Below are 17,086 nucleotides of genomic sequence, written 5' to 3' on the forward strand. Positions count from 1 at the left end.
TGGGACTTTTCCAGAGTTAAGGAAATTTTGGAAGATTACAACCAATACATCCACTATCTCTGTAGCCATTTCTTTTAAGACCCTAGGATGCAGGCAATCAGGTCCAGGGGACTTGTCAGCCTTTAGACCCATAAGTTTGCCTAGCACTTTTTCTCTAGTGATAGTGATTGTTTTAAGTTCCTTCTTCCCTTTTGCCCCTTGATTTTCTACTATTACTGGGATGTTTTTAGCGTCCTCTACTGTGAAGACAGATACAAAATATTTGTTCAATGCCTCTGCCATTTCCCTGTTTCCCATTATTATTTCCCCAGTCTCATCCTCGAAGGGACCAATATTTACTTTAGCTACTCTCTTCCTTTTTATATACTTGTAGAAGCTCTTACTGTCAGTTTTTATATTTCTTCCTAGTTTACTCTCAAGCTATTTTCTCCCTCTATTATTTTTTTAGTCATCCTTTGCTGGTTTCTAAAATGTTCCCAATCTTCTGGCCTACCACTAATCTTTGCAACATTGTATGCCTTTTCTTTCAATTTAATACCAGCCTTAGCTTCCTTGGTTAGCCATGGTTGGTTCATCCTTCTCTTCATCCTTCGAGTCTTTCTTTCTCACTGAAATATATCTTTGTTGAGAGTCATGAAATATCCCTTTAAATGTCTGCCACTGCTTTTCTACCATCTTACCTTCTAATCTATTTTCCTAGTCCACTTTAGCCAACTCTCTCCTCAGACCTTTGTAATTGCCTTTATTTAAGTTTAATACTCTAGTTTCAGACCCAAGTTTCTCACCTTCAAACTGAATGTGGAATTCGATCATGTTATGATCACTCTTCTCTAGAGGATCCTTTATTATGAGATTATTAATTAATCCTGTTTCATTACACATTACCAGATTTAAAATAGCCTGTTCCCTGGTCAGTTCTACAACGTATTGTTCCAAGAAACTGTCCCGAATACACTCTATGAACTCGTCCTCAAGGCTGCTTTTGCCAATTTGATTTGTTCAATCTATATGAAGATTAAAATTGCCCACGATTATTGCAGTACCTTTCTTACAAGCCCACATTATTTCTTGATTTATACTCTGTCCTATAGTGTAGCTACTGTTAGGGGGACTATCGACTACGCCCACCAGTGCCTTCTTTCCTTTACTATTTCTTACCTCCACCCAAATTGATTCTACCTCTGGAACTTCTGAGCCAAGGTCATTTCTCACTATTTTACTGATCTCATCCTTTATTAACAAAGCTACCTCACCTCCTTTTCCTTTCTGTCTATCCTTCTGAAATGTCAAATACCCCTGAATATTCAGTTCCCAGCCTTGGTCACATTGCAACCATGTCTCTGTGATGGCCATTAGATCATACCCATTTATTTCTATTTGTGCCGTCAATTCATCTATCTTGTTACGAATGCTGTGTGCATTCAGATAAGATCATAGAACAGGTGACCAAAAGGGTCAGAGAGGTAGGTTTTAAGGAGCATCTTAAAAGGAGGAGAGAGAGGTAGAGAGGCGAAGAGGTTTAGGAAGAGAATTCCGGAGCTTAGAGCTAAGGCAGTTAAAGGTATGGCTGCCAATGGTGGAGCGATTAAAAATCGGGGATGCGCAAGATGCCAGAATTGGAGGAGCGCAGAGATCTTGGAAGGTTGTAGGACTGGGGTTACAGAAATAGGATGGGGTGAGGCCATGGAAGGATTGAAAATAAGGATGAGAATTTTAAAATCATGGCACTACTGGATTGGGAGCCACTGTAGGTCAGAGAGCACAGGCAATCTATCAATAGCAAAATGATTAAATAATTTGAGAACATCTTTTTATTAACAAGTCCTATTCTTTATGAAGTTGAGTTTGGTCTGCCTTATTAAAAAAACACATAACAGCATAACTATCTTTCATTAAACAGAAGACAGGTATGAAGTAACTTGAGAATGACTTCCTTCATTGAAATACAATTTACAACCAAACCCCATAGAAGAGAATTTCTTTGCCTTTAATTAGAAAAAAAAAGCCAAGAAAGCATTAAAATACCAAACACATTTGATTAAGTTCTCACTGCAAAACAAGCACAAAAAAGGTAGCATAGAATTTTATTGCTAGCAAATGTAGAATCATAGAATTTTTCAGCACAGATATCAATGAATTATACTTAATGAACTTTCAAGATAGAGCTTAATATTTAATCAGAGTTGGAAATCCTAATAATGTGGGTGGATGGTGAACATAACAATAACATAGTTCTGAATTAGTTTTTTTATTTTTGGTCCAGGCAGTTGCCTTTCATAAAGTATCTCAGTCTAACAAAAAAACTGCAATAAAGATAAATATTTTACCTATAGGAATCATCCTTGTGAAATTACTTAATGGTGGATCACGCTCTGGTGGGCAAGCACTGCAGAAGTCAAAACAAGATGGACATACCAGACTTCCCGTGTACACCCAGTCATTCATCATAACATTAATAGGCAGCACCTGCCCTATTCGACTACATAAATAGGACTTATTAGAAACCCAAACGATCAGTCCCTCAATTGAACAAGAAACCTAAAGAAAACAGGAAATGATTTATTTATCCTCCAAATTACAAAAGACACACTGGAAATTCAGACTTGTGTTGTGAACACAATGTAAACATTCAAACTTTCGTTTATTTTCTTTCCTTCTTCCGATTTTGAGAGCATCCTCTTATTTAGCCACAAATGTTACAAAATTATTGCTGTACAGTACTTGTAATTGCTGAATAAATAGAGGAAAAGTACAAAACACAATTCAACCATTTTTAAGTCGTATATGTATAGACCTTCCAACCTGGGTGGGCAACTTATCACAAATTTCCATTTCCTTTGTTAATTTGCAAATTTACAATGCAAATTTGCGATGTTGAAATTCCACTGTTAATGTTAGTTGAACAGTGTTCCGTTCTTTAATCACCAGGAGGCAAGTAAACATAGAAACATAGAAGATAGGAGCAGGAGTAGGCCATTTGGCCCCTCGAGCCTGCTCCACCATTCAATGCAATCATGGCTGATCATCCAAATTCAATACCCGGTCCCTGCTTTCTCCCCATACCCCTTGATCCCTTTAGCCTTAAGAAATATATCCAACTTCTTCTTGAATATATTTAATGTATTGGCCTCTACTGCCTTCTGTGGTAGAGAATTCCACAGGTTCACCACTCTCTGGGTGAAGAAATTCCTCCTCATTTCTGTCCTAAATGGCCTACCCCTTATCCTTAGACTGTGACCCCTGGTTCTGGACTCCCCGACCATTGGGAACATCCTTCCTGCATCTAGTCTGTCCAGTCCTGTCAGAATTTTATAAGTTTCAATGAGATCCCCTCTCATTCTTCTAAACTCCAGTGAGTACAAGCCCAATCGACCCAATCTCTCCTCATACGTCATTCCTGCCATCCCAGGTATCAGCCTGGTGAATCTTCGCTGAACTCCTTCCATGGCAAGAACATCCTTCCTCAGATAAGGCAACCAAAACTGCACACAATACTCAAGATGTGGTCTCACCAAGGCCCTGTATAACTGCAGCAAGACATCCTTGTTCCTGTACTCAAACCCTCTCGCTACGAAGGCCAACATGCCATTTGCCTTCTTAACCGCCTGCTGCACCTGCATGCTTACCTTCAGCAACTGGTGCACAAGGACACCCAGGTCTCGTTGCACTTCCCCTTCTCCCAATCAATTGCCATTCAGATAATAATCTGCCTTCTTGTTTTTGCCACCAAAGTGGATAACCTCACATTTATCCACATTATATTGCATCTGCCATGCTTTTGCCCAATCACCCAACCTGTCCAAATCATCCTGGAGTTTCTCGGCATCCTCCTCACAGCACACATGCCCACCCAGCTTTGTGTCGTCTGCAAATTTGGAGATATTACATCTAGTTCCCTTGTCTAGATCATTAATATATATTGTGAATAGCTGGGGCCCAAGGACCGATCCCTGCGGTACCCCACTAGTCACTGCCTGCCACTCGGAAAAAGACCCGTTTATTCCAACTCTTTGCTTTCTGTCTGCCAACCAGTTCTCTATCCAAGTCAATACCTTGCCCCCAATCCCATGTGCCTTAACTTTACACGCTAATCTCTTCAGCGGGACCTTATCGAAAGCCTTCTGAAAGTCCAAATACACTACATCCACTGGTTCTCCCTTATCTATTTTACCAGTTACATCCTCAAAAAATTCCAGTAGATTAGTCAAGCATGATTTACCTTTTGTAAATCCATGTTGACTTTGTCCGATCCTGTCACTGTTTTCCAATAGCTCTGCTATTACATCTTTTATAATGGACTCTAGCATTTTCCCCACTACCGATGTCAGGCTTACCGGTCTGTAATTCCCCGTTTTCTCTCTACCACCTTTTTTGAATAGTGGGGTAACATTAGCTACCCTCCAATCCATGGGTACTGTTCCAGATTCCATCGAATGCTGGAAGATGATCAGCAAAGCATCAACTATTTCCAGGGCCATTTCCTTAAGTACCCTAGGATGTAGATTATCAGGCCCTGGGGATTTATCGGCCTTCAATCCCATCAATTTCCCTAACACCATTTCCCTACAAATACTGATTTCTTTCAGTTCCTCCCTTTCATCAGACCCTATGTTCCCCGACATCTCTGGGAGGTTATTTGTGTCCTCCTTTGTGAAGACAGAACCAAAATATGTATTTAATTGGTCTGCCATTTCTTTGTTCCCCATTATAAATGACCTCACCAATCTTTTTCTATTCACATATCTATAAAAGCTTTTACAGTCAGTTTTTATGTTCCCTGAAAGCTTACTCTCATATTCTATTTTCCCTTTCTTAATTAATCCCTTTGTCCTCCTTTGTTGAATCCTAAACTGCTCCCAATCCTCAGGTTTACTGCTTTTTCTGGCCAATTTATATGTCCTCTCCTTGGATCTTATGCTATCCCTAATTTCCCTCGTTAGCCACGGTTGAGTCACCTTTTTTGTTTTATTTTTATGCCAAACTGGGATGAACAAATTCTGTATAGCAATGGAGGTCAGTAAGTGCCGTAATGCTGAGTGGCTCAGAAAATGTTTAATTTCAAATCTTAAAGCTTTTTTAAATTGTTGAACAATACATCAGCATGTCTGGTCTCTGCTTGTGCCTAGTTTTCCCTTCCTCCACCACAATTAATTTCCAAATGGCAAAAAGAAATTTGAATGATACCAAAAACAGAGTTTCAGATTTCCAGTACCTGCAGTTTTTTGTTCATAGGATTAACATTCTTTGTTATTAACGTATTTTTGTAAATTAAGGTACAGAACATACTTTACTAATTTAAAAAGTTTTTAAAAGATTTGTATTTATGTATCTCACCACTTCACAAACAATAACGTGTTTCACATGCAATGAATCAAATGCATTGACTATTAAGTTGCCGCAATGGCAGCCAACAGTTCGCTCACAACAAGATCCCATAAACAGGAATGTGATAAATTACCAGGTAATCTGTTTTTGATGGTGTCAATATATTTTCACAAGTCAGGTCAAAGGTTCCAAAAATATTTGTGCTTTTTGATTGATGCCTATTATTAAAAGAAACAGAGTTAACCCCTCACCCCCCCCTTTAGTAAACTTGATTGTTGAAATCCGATATCCAAGGTCCCTGGAATTTAAATCAATTTTAAAGTGAATTGTATTGTCACTGGTCCTGCTTGCACTGTTCAACTTCAAATTCCAAATATCTGACTTTTAACATAGCCAGGTGAGACAGAAAGTTGTTGAATGTCAGCTAGGTAAACAGATACTTTTGTTTTCGTAGCACTTAAGGATGAGCACAACATTTTTTTTAAAGTCTGTTACTAAATCAGGAATAAAACGTAAAATATAGGCTTATCATTTTACTGGTGTTACATTCTAAAAATACTTCTTGGCTCTTTAGATAGCTGTGCAGCGGTTTGAGAGCAGAGACCTTCCAATTACTTTATAGTTATGCAATATTCAGTCGAGTGATAAGCCTACATTTTACTTCTAAGTTAATGATAGATTTTAGGGTGCTTTTATATTTGGTGCTTCTGTAGTTCAGATTGTAGATGGTGACATCTGTAAGTCATTTGTATTTCCTAGGAGCTTCTTTCCTATGTTTATGTTGCTAAATCCCAATGCCAGAATCAAAGACCCATTAAAGTCCCGTGGTCTTCATACTAATAAATAGAAAATGCTGAAAACAAACAGCAGGTTAGTCAGCAGTTGATTGAATGAGACCCTTCTGATGCAACATTTTTGGACAAGATCCTGCTGATGAAACATTAGCCTATCTTTCTGTTGCAGATGCCGACTGATCTGTGTATTTTCAGCAATTTTCTGTTATTATTTCAGATTTTCATCACTGATTTTTTTTTTAATAAACAGTCCAACAGAAAAAGTTGCTTTCATCACGTGCTCACTCCAAATGAACTCCAATCATTATTTCCCAGTAAGAAAGAGGTTTCACAAAGGCCAATCTGTAATTTTCATCTGCAGTTTATATTACTCAGGAGTTACACTGGGGTCGTAACATTTCTATTAACTACTGTGGACTCCCATTATAGCACACTCATAGAATGCCCAGTGATGGCCATTTCATTATTAAAGACAAACTTTACAAAATATGCTTACTGTATATCTGTATTCATTTCAGACACATTATGGTGAGTGTACTGTCTGTAAGGTTTTTTATTAATGGAAGTCTTGTTCTTGTTTGAGATTTGAAAAAAATCTTGCTAAACACAGACACCTCAACTCACCCTATAACACCCACTACCCCAGTCTGGGGAGCCTGGACTCTTGGTGCATTGCTGCATAACAAAATGAGATTTCTGAGTTAGGCAGATAGAGTCTGGTCCATATTTTTCAGCACCATAGTTTCGAGAAGGCTCTGAAATGCAAATAGATTAACAATTTTACCAGACAGCTAAATCTCAACATATACAATAACACATGATGTAAATACAAGTCAAATCAAAATACAGAGGACATGTTGTGCAACAGCCACCTGCTGCTCCATTATGTAAACTATTGTAATCCACTGGGAGCCAAACAAACAACTTATATAGTGTTTTTAACATAGAAAAATGTTCCAAGGTGCTTTACAGAAATGCAAAGAAAAACAGAGCCAAAGGGGATGGGGGGGGGGGGGGGGGAGGGGGAGAGATTAAGATGCTGACCAACAGCTTGGTCAAAAATGTGGATTGTAAACATGATCTTAAAAGGAGGAGAGGGAGATAGAGATGGAGGCTTAGGGGGAATTCCAGTGTGTGGGGCATAGGTGGTTGAAGGCATGGCCACTGATGGTGGGGTGAATGGAGGAGGGAATTTACAAGAAGCTGGAGTTAGAGGAAGAGAGTCTAGGTTAAGTGACGTAGGGCTGACAGAGATTACAGAAATAGGGTGGCTTCTCTTCCTGCCCCCACATCATTAGCTCGAGTTTCCCAAGTATCTATCCTTGGCCCCATCCTCCTCCTCCTCATCTATATGCTGCCCCTTGGCAATATCATCCGAAGACATGGGGGTCAGCTTCCACATGTACACTGGCAACACCAATCTCATCCTCTCCACTGCCCGTCGCATTGCTTGTCCAACACCAATCTCATCCTCTCCACTGCCCGTCACATTGCTTGTCCAACACCAATCTCATTCTCTCCACTGCCCGTCACATTGCTTGTCCAACATTCAATTCTGGATGAACTTGTGTTAGAATATTTTAAAGGGGCCCAAATGGTCAGGGTATCCCAGCTTGTTTTGCTCTAGCATTTTAGCCAGAGAGCGAATGTGGCAAAAGTCAGGGGGGAGAGGTAGTCAATTACAGAATGAATTGAGAGTAAGTGAAATCCACGAACAGCTCCAATTTCTTTCAGCTAAAAATGGGGAAGACCACTCCTGCCGCAAACACCAAGTCACACGCACCTATCACCCCTGTGCTCAATGATCTATATTGACTCCTAGACCCCCAACATCTCAAATTTAAAATTCTTATGCTTGTGTTTGAAGCACTTCATGGCCTTGCCCCCTCCCCATCTCTATAACCTCCTTCAGCCCCATAACAATCCGAGAACTCTGTTCCTGATTTCTGGCTTTACGCACATCTCACTCCATTTGCTCTACCAATGGCGGCCGTGCCTTCAGCCTTCCAGGCCCTATGCTCTGGAATTCACTCTCTAAGTCATTGCACCTCCTACTCCTCATTTAAGACCCTCCTTAAAATCCACCTCTTTGGCCAAGCTTTTAATCAGCCCTCCCTAATATCCTCTTCTTTGGCTCGGCATTCAGTTTTGTCTGATTACGCTTCTGTGAAGTGCCTTCGGATGTTTTTCTACGTTATGGGTGTAATTGTTGTTATAAAATAAAGCAGTTTAACAATTCATATCAAGTCTCAACTACTGCAGTGTTTCTCAGTCTGTCTACACAGATTAGAGACACACGCGGGAGGACAGAAAACAGATCAAAGCAACATGCAACACATGAAATTTAGCCACGAGGAAATACACTAGATACTAATAAAAACATGATTGGTAACTGATTTCCAGTATATTTAATCAGAACAGAGGATTTTTTCCTCAACAGAGATGGTATAATTCTGAGGGCAAGCTGACAATTTGTATTTAACAACTAACATTTTGCTGAAAAAGGTGATTGTGAAAAGGTTAGTTTGGTTCAATAAGCAAATGGACTACAAAATTAATCCATGAACTATTCTCCAAATTACTTTTGATGATTCTCAACAAAAGAAGGATATTGCTTTTGATATTTATACTGTGGCCTGTATTGTTTAATCTTCGCGATACAATATTCAGATCCATTTTGGGCCGCATTGTCTTCTATGACATCATAGCATTAGCTACAACATTACCCCAATGTATAAGAAGTATGACCGAGACATTTTCCCTCTTTTTTAGTACATTAAACAACAAAAGAAGCCGTTGCATCAATGCAATTGGTCCCCAACTTATATCTTCTATACCTTTTAAGTTTAGGATGACAATGAAAAAGAAAAACAGAAGTTTTGGTTTGAATCAAAGCTACCTAATGAATCAAAGTTGTGATAACATTTCATGCAAAGGCTAACCACAATGGCTACACGAGTGAAGAACAAGAAGCAAATGCATAATGCTGTGAATTTTTCATGCTCAATGAATTATTTTGACATGGGTAAAAATAAGTACGAAATGATCATTGCCAATTTAAAGTTCCTGATATATAAATGCACATGGTTCTTCATTATCTCTTCAAAATCCTTTTACACATTGTGCAATAATAAAAAGGTACCAAGCAAAAGGTTTCCACTGAGGTACTTGGATGGCACAACAAACAAGGTAAATGCAATGGGAATTTCACAATCCTGCAACAGTAAATTACTGTGTTGGTATTGACCTGACCATGGCTCAAAGACTACTAGATAAGTTTTGATGCTTAACCAACCTGGCTGATTTTGAGAATCCTGCAATCAGAGCCACGTTGGAATTCTCCACTTATATACCAGCTGAACTCTTGGCTAAAAGGACAGTAGTCAGCTATCTCCACTGATCCACCATAGTACTGCAACTCTCCCTCTGGTACACCATCAAGATAGTCAAAATACTGCAGAAAACAAATATAAGCCTTTAGTGTAAATCGTCGCAATTTTGTTTTGATGATGGAATGAGGGGCTGAAAGAAATGCAGAGCAAAACAGAAGTAGATTATCCAAAGGCAAAATACTGTGGATGCTGGAAATCTTAAATATAAACAGAAAATGCTGGAAATAATCAGCAAGTCAGGCAGCATCAGCGGAGAGAGAAACAGAGTTAACATTCCAGGTCAGTGACCTTTTGTCAGAACTGGAAAATGTTACAGATGTAACAGATTTTAAGCAAGTACAGAGGCAGGGATAGGGGAGGGAGGGGAGGAAAGAATGAAAGGGTAGGTCTGTGATAGGGTGAAAGTGATTAAATGACCAAAAGGGATGATGGTGCAAAGCAAAAGGGGGTGGTAATGGACAAGTAAAGAAACAAAAGATGGGTCTAGAGGAGCTGTAAATGGCAACAGCAGAATCATTACCAGCACCTGCTGTCTGAGAAGTGGAAGCAGTGGTTATGATCTGAAATTGTTGAACTCAATGTTGAATCGGGAAGGTTGCAAGTGTCGAAGTAGGTTATGTTGCCCTTGGAAGAAAAAGAATCATTTGCTTCTGGGGAAAAAATAAATACCCTGATAGAAGCAAATTGCAGTACGAGTTAATGATTTGGAAGATAGTATATTCTGCTGCAATTAGGTTTCAAATACCAATACCCCATTTTCCAATCATTTTTAATTTTTTGTTTATTCAAGGCCAGCATTTATTGCCCATCCCTAGCTGCCTTTGAGAAGGTGATGGTGAGCTGCCTTCTGACCCGCTGCAGTTCGTGAATTTACTCCCACAGTGTTGTTAGGTACGAAGTTCCAGGATTTTGACTCAGCAACGATGAAGGAATGGCGATATATTTTCAAGTCAGGATGGTGTGTGACTTGGAGGGGAACTTGGAGGTGGTGGTGTTCCCATGCGCCTGCTGCCCTTGTCCCTGCTAGGTGGGAGAGGACACGGGTTGGGGAGGTGGTGTCAAAGAAGTCTTGATGAGTTGCTGCAGTGCAACTTGTAGATGGTACACACTGCAATCACACTGCGCCGGTGGTGAAGGGAGTGAATGTTTAAGGTGGTGGATCAGGTGCCGATCAAGTGGACTGCTTTGTCCTGGACGATGTCGAGCTTCTGGAGTGTTGTTGGAGCTGCACTCATCCAGGAAAGTGGAGTGTATTCCATCACACTCCTGACTTTTGCCTTGTAGATGGTGGAAAGACTTTGGAGAGTAAGGAGGTGAGTCACTCGCTGCAGAATACCCAGCATCTGACCTGCTCTTGTAGCCATAGTATTTATGTGGGTGGTCCAGTTGAGTTTGTGGTCAATGGCGAACCCCAGGATGTTGATGGTTGTGGATTGGATGACGGTAATGCCATTGAATGTTTGGATCAAGGTGGTAATGAGGTCTGGAGCCAAGTTGTCCTGGCAACCCAAACTGAGCATCGGTGAGCAGGTTATTGGTGAGTAAGTGCCATTTAATAGCACTGTCAATGACACCTTCCATCATTTTGCTGTTGATTGAGAGTAGGCTTGATGGCCGGATTGGATTTGTCCTGCTTTTTATGGACAAGACATACCAGGGTAATTTTCCACTTTGTCAGAAAGATGTCAGTGTTGTAGCTTAACTGGAACAGCTTGGCCAGAGGGGCAGCTAGTTCTGGAGCACAGGTCTTTAGCACTACAGCCATGATGTTGTTGGGACATACATTTTATATGTAGGTTTATACTATTGCATGTTCCATTTATTCTAATTAACAGGTATTGAAAAAGGAGGGAACCTTTCCAGCCACATGCGGGTCTGTAAGGAAAGAGTCAAATGTAAACTAGTTTCAGCCGTGGTGAACAGAAAACAGTGTGAGAAGCTAATAGTATCTACAGTAAAGCACAGTGGAAGAAAGAAATTTTCTAGTTACAAAAGGAAATGATTGGAAGATACCTCTTATTCCTCCTGTCCCGACTTAAATACATCGCCCCCCCCAACCCCAGCAAGGAAGTAATTCTATATGGAAGAATAAACCTGAAAGTATATATATTTTTTTGCAATTTATATCATCATAAAGCTTACAAATATAAAATTAAAATATAAGCTAATGACCAACTCTGTGACTTTGAAGGTGAGATGGATTTCAGTTGTGAAGGCTGAGGGGCTAATCTTTACAGCAGTGGCTTACTAAAACTTCTACACTCATGATGCTAACCTGGGTGTAAAAAGGGAAGGATTCCATTATACCTGATACTCTGATGGCAGATGTGCTGGGTACTTTTCTAAATTACATACTGCCACAGCCCTCTGGTCCTGTCGACATGTCAGCTGTAATGGCGATGTCCTCAATGTGTCACAATATGGAGTTACATTCTTATTTCTGAAGAGAAATATTCATAATATCATTACGTGTAACAGTTTAACAATGACCACTTTACACAAATTTGTGTCTCAGTTTTCACGTCATTTCTAAGCACAGGAAAGAAAAATCCACTTCAAACTAATTTTTGACTCTTGAATTACATTACATCATCTATCTTATTCTGGTTGCAGTATGAATCATATTCAAGAGAAATGTTATCATTAAGAAGGGGCAATATTGGGTAGTTGAAAATACAACAATGTTACATTGTAAGCATTAATGTACAGTATGTGGAAAATTTTTATTTACTCAAATAGAAGAAACCAAACTACAGTATGGTGATAAAGAGTAATATAACAGCTACTTTTTTGGATCCCATGACCCTGACCTTTCAAAAAAAAAGTCAGCTGATGTACTATGTGACACATCAGAAATCTACCCCGTCAGTTTATTAGCATATTTGTGTTTCATATTATTTATAGCTCGTTGGTATTGCAGAAGTTTAAACATATCCTAGCAAACTTTCTTAAAGGCCTTATGTTTAACTCATATATAGTTCTGTTTAAACTATACAAAAGTAGGAATATACTGGATGGTAGGCTTGCCTATGGAAGTGGAATCTTTCTTTGGGTATGAGTAAAAAGTATTGGGAAGGGCCTTCAGCTGCCTAGGGCCCAGCTCTGGAATTCCCTCCCTAAATCTCTCCGCCTCGTCACTTCACTTTCCTCCTTTAAGACGCTCTTTAAAGCCTACCTCTTCGACCAAGCTTTTGGTCATCTGCCCTAACATCTTATATGGCTCGGTATCAGTATATTTTTTTGTAACACTCCTGTGCAGCGCCTTAGGATGTTTTAATACGTTAAAGGCGCTATATAAGTTATTGTTGTTGTTGAAGTCCCCCAAATTGTAACGAATTATAATGTTAATAAAGTTAAGTAGGCCACCATCCAAGCATTGTTAGTCATCATTATAAGCACTGCTCGCAATACACCATCCCCCTAAACTGCTGTTAGTCATTAGGAGCACTTCCTTAACAAAACTAGCTGGAGTGCCCGGCGGTGCCGAGGCTTTTTCGAGGGCATGTTGTTGTTGGAAGAGGGAGAGCGCGCGCGACTGGGGGGGGGGCGAGAGCGCGCGCGACTGGGGGGGGGCGAGAGCTCGCGCGCGACTGGGGGGGGGCGAGAGCGCGCGCGACTGGGGGGGGGGGGGAGCGCGCGCGACTGGGGGGGGGCGAGAGCGCGCGCGACTGGGGGGGGGCGAGAGCGCGCGCGACTGGGGGGGGGCGAGAGCGCGCGCGACTGGGGGGGGGCGAGAGCGCGCGCGACTGGGGGGGGGCGAGAGCGCGCGCGACTGGGGGGGGCGAGAGCGCGCGCGACTGGGGGGGGCGAGAGCGCGCGCGACTGGGGGGGGCGAGAGCGCGCGCGACTGGGGGGGGGGGCGGGGAGAGCGCGCGCGACTGGGGGGGGCGAGAGCGCGCGCGACTGGGGGGGGCGAGAGCGCGCGCGACTGGGGGGGGCGAGAGCGCGCGCGACTGGGGGGGGCGAGAGGCGCGCGCGACTGGGGGGGGCGAGAGCGCGCGCGACTGGGGGGGGCGAGAGCGCGCGCGACTGGGGGGGGGGCGAGAGCGCGCGCGACTGGGGGGGGCGAGAGCGCGCGCGACTGGGGGGGGCGAGAGCGCGCGCGACTGGGGGGGGGCGAGAGCGCGCGCGACTGGGGGGGGCGAGAGAGCGCGCGCGACTGGGGGGGGCGAGAGCGCGCGCGACTGGGGGGGGGCGAGAGCGCGCGCGACTGGGGGGGGCGAGAGCGCGCGCGACTGGGGGGGGGCGAGAGCGCGCGCGACTGGGGGGGGCGAGAGCGCGCGCGACTGGGGGGGGGGCTGAGAGCGCGCGCGACTGGGGGGGGCGAGAGCGCGCGCGACTGGGGGGGGCGAGAGCGCGCGCGACTGGGGGGGCGAGAGCGCGCGCGACTGGGGGGGGCGAGAGCGCGCGCGACTGGGGGGGAAGAGAGCGCGCGCGACTGGGGAAGAGAGCGCGCGACTGGGGGAAGAGAGCGCGCGACTGGGGGGAAGAGAGCGCGCGACTGGGGGAGAGAGCGCGCGACTGGGGGAAGAGAGCGCGCGACTGGGGGAAGGAGCGCGCGACTGGGGGGAAGAGAGCGCGCGACTGGGGGGAAGAGAGCGCGCGACTGGGGGGAAGAGAGCGCGCGACTGGGGGGAAGAGAGCGCGCGACTGGGGGGAAGAGAGAGCGCGCGACTGGGGGGAAGAGAGCGCGCGACTGGGGGGAAGAGAGCGCGCGACTGGGGGGAAGGAGAGCGCGCGACTGGGGGGAAGAGAGCGCGCGACTGGGGGGAAGAGAGCGCGCGACTGGGGGAAGAGCGCGACTGGGGAGAGCGCGCGACTGGGGGGAAGAGAGCGCGCGACTGGGGGGAAGAGAGCGCGCGACTGGGGGAAGAGAGCGCGCGACTGGGGGGAAGAGAGCGCGCGACTGGGGGGAAGAGAGCGCGCGACTGGGGGGAAGAGAGCGCGCGACTGGGGGGAAGAGAGCGCGCGACTGGGGGAAGAGAGCGCGCGACTGGGGGGAAGAGAGCGCGCGACTGGGGGAAGAGAGCGCGCGACTGGGGGAAGAGAGCGCGCGACTGGAAGAGAGCGCGCGGGGAAGAGAGCGCGCGACTGGGAGAGAGCGCGCGACTGGGGGAAGAGAGCGCGACTGGGGAAGAAGCGCGCGACTGGGGGGAAGAGAAGCGCGCGACTGGGGGGAAGAGAGCGCGCGACTGGGGGAAGAGAGCGCGCGACTGGGGGGGAAGAGAGCGCGCGACTGGGGGGAAGAGAGCGCGCGACTGGGGGGAAGAGAGCGCGCGACTGGGGGGAAGAGAGCGCGCGACTGGGGGGAAGAGAGCGCGCGACTGGGGGGAAGAGAGCGCGCGACTGGGGGGAAGAGAGCGCGCGACTGGGGGAAGAGAGCGCGCGACTGGGGGGAAGAGAGCGCGCGACTGGGGGGAAGAGAGCGCGCGACTGGGGGGAAGAGAGCGCGCGACTGGGGGGAAGAGAGCGCGCGACTGGGGGGAAGAGAGCGCGCGACTGGGGGGAAGAGAGGCGCGCGACTGGGGGGAAGAGAGCGCGCGACTGGGGGGAAGAGAGCGCGCGACTGGGGGGAAGAGAGCGCGCGACTGGGGGGAAGAGAGAGCGCGACTGGGGGAAGAGAGCGCGCGACTGGGGGGAAGAGAGCGCGCGACTGGGGGGAAGAGAGCGCGCGACTGGGGGAGAGAGCCGACGGAAGCGCGCGACTGGGGGGAAGAGAGCGCGCGACTGGGGGGAAGAGAGCGCGCGACTGGGGGGAAGAGAGCGCGCGACTGGGGGGAAGAGAGCGCGCGACTGGGGGGGAAGAGAGCGCGCGACTGGGGGGAAGAGAGCGCGCGACTGGGGGGAAGAGAGCGCGCGACTGGGGGGAAGAGAGCGCGCGACTGGGGGGAAGAGAGCGCGCGACTGGGGGGAAGAGAAGCGCGCGACTGGGGGGAAGAGAGCGCGCGACTGGGGGGAAGAGAGCGCGCGACTGGGGGGAAGAGAGCGCGCGACTGGGGGAAGAGAGCGCGCGACTGGGGGGAAGAGCGCGCGACTGGGGGGAAGAGAGCGCGCGACTGGGGGGAAGAGAGCGCGCGACTGGGGGGAAGAGAGCGCGCGACTGGGGGGAAGAGAGCGCGCGACTGGGGGGAAGAGAGCGCGCGACTGGGGGGAAGAGAGCGCGCGACTGGGGGGAAGAGAGCGCGCGACTGGGGGGAAGAGAGCGCGCGACTGGGGGGAAGAGAGCGCGCGACTGGGGGGAAGAGAGCGCGCGACTGGGGGGAAGAGAGCGCGCGACTGGGGGGAAGAGAGCGCGCGACTGGGGGGAAGAGAGCGCGCGACTGGGGGGAAGAGAGCGCGCGACTGGGGGGAAGAGAGCGCGCGACTGGGGGGAAGAGAGCGCGCGACTGGGGGAAGAGAGCGCGCGACTGGGGGGAAGAGAGCGCGCGACTGGGGGGAAGAGAGCGCGCGACTGGGGGGAAGAGAGCGCGCGACTGGGGGGAAGAGAGCGCGCGACTGGGGGGAAGAGAGCGCGCGACTGGGGGGAAGAGAGCGCGCGACTGGGGGGAAGAGAGCGCGCGACTGGGGGGAAGAGAGCGCGCGACTGGGGGGAAGAGAGCGCGCGACTGGGGGGAAGAGAGCGCGCGACTGGGGGGAAGAGAGCGCGCGACTGGGGGGAAGAGAGCGCGCGACTGGGGGGAAGAGAGCGCGCGACTGGGGGGAAGAGAGCGCGCGACTGGGGGGAAGAAGAGCGCGCGACTGGGGGGAAGAGAGCGCGCGACTGGGGGGAAGAGAGCGCGCGACTGGGGGGAAGAGAGCGCGCGACTGGGGGGAAGAGAGCGCGCGACTGGGGGGAAGAGAGCGCGCGACTGGGGGGAAGAGAGCGCGCGACTGGGGGGGAAGAGAGCGCGCGACTGGGGGGAAGAAGCGCGCGACTGGGGGGAAGAGAGCGCGCGACTGGGGGGAAGAGAGCGCGCGACTGGGGGGAAGAGAGCGCGCGACTGGGGGGAAGAGAGCGCGACTGAGAGAGCGCGCGACGGGAAGAGAGCGCGCGACTGGGGGGAAGAGAGCGCGCGACTGGGGGGAAGAGAGCGCGCGACTGGGGGAAGAGAGCGCGCGACTGGGGGGAAGAGAGCGCGCGACTGGGGGGAAGAGAGCGCGCGACTGGGGGGAAGAGAGCGCGCGACTGGGGGGAAGAGAGCGCGCGACTGGGGGGAAGAGAGCGCGCGACTGGGGGGAAGAGAGCGCGCGACTGGGGGGAAGAGACGCGCGCGACTGGGGGGAAGAGAGCGCGCGACTGGGGGGAAGAGAGCGCGCGACTGGGGGGAAGTAGAGCGCGCGACTGGGGGGAAGAGATGCGCGCGACTGGGGGGAAGAGAGCGCGCGACTGGGGGGAAGAGAGCGCGCGACTGGGGGAAGAGAGCGCGCGCGACTGGGGGGAAGAGAGCGCGCGACTGGGGGGAAGAGAGCGCGCGACTGGGGGGAAGAGAGCGCGCGACTGGGGGGAAGAGAGCGCGCGACTGGGGGGAAGAGAGCGCGCGACTGGGGGGAAGAGAGCGCGCGACTGGGGGGAAGAGAGCGCGCGACTGGGGGAAG

General features: G+C 48.1%; 1 protein-coding gene across 1 annotated transcript in view; it reads right to left on the reverse strand.

Moving 5' to 3' along the window:
* The window catches only part of lmln (leishmanolysin-like (metallopeptidase M8 family)), a 98,638-nt gene that overhangs the window by 4,759 nt on the left and 76,793 nt on the right, over positions 1-17,086 (reverse strand). The window contains 5 exon segments of the mRNA XM_085986517.1: positions 2,328-2,538; positions 6,744-6,874; positions 9,415-9,432; positions 9,435-9,573; positions 11,819-11,951. Of these exon segments, the coding sequence (XP_085842643.1) occupies positions 2,328-2,538; positions 6,744-6,874; positions 9,415-9,432; positions 9,435-9,573; positions 11,819-11,951 (632 nt within the window).

This window comes from Somniosus microcephalus, chromosome 4 (genome assembly GCF_052327205.1).
Source record: "Somniosus microcephalus isolate GS21.2 chromosome 4, FLI_Smic_1.0, whole genome shotgun sequence".
Taxonomy (NCBI): domain Eukaryota; kingdom Metazoa; phylum Chordata; class Chondrichthyes; order Squaliformes; family Somniosidae; genus Somniosus; species Somniosus microcephalus.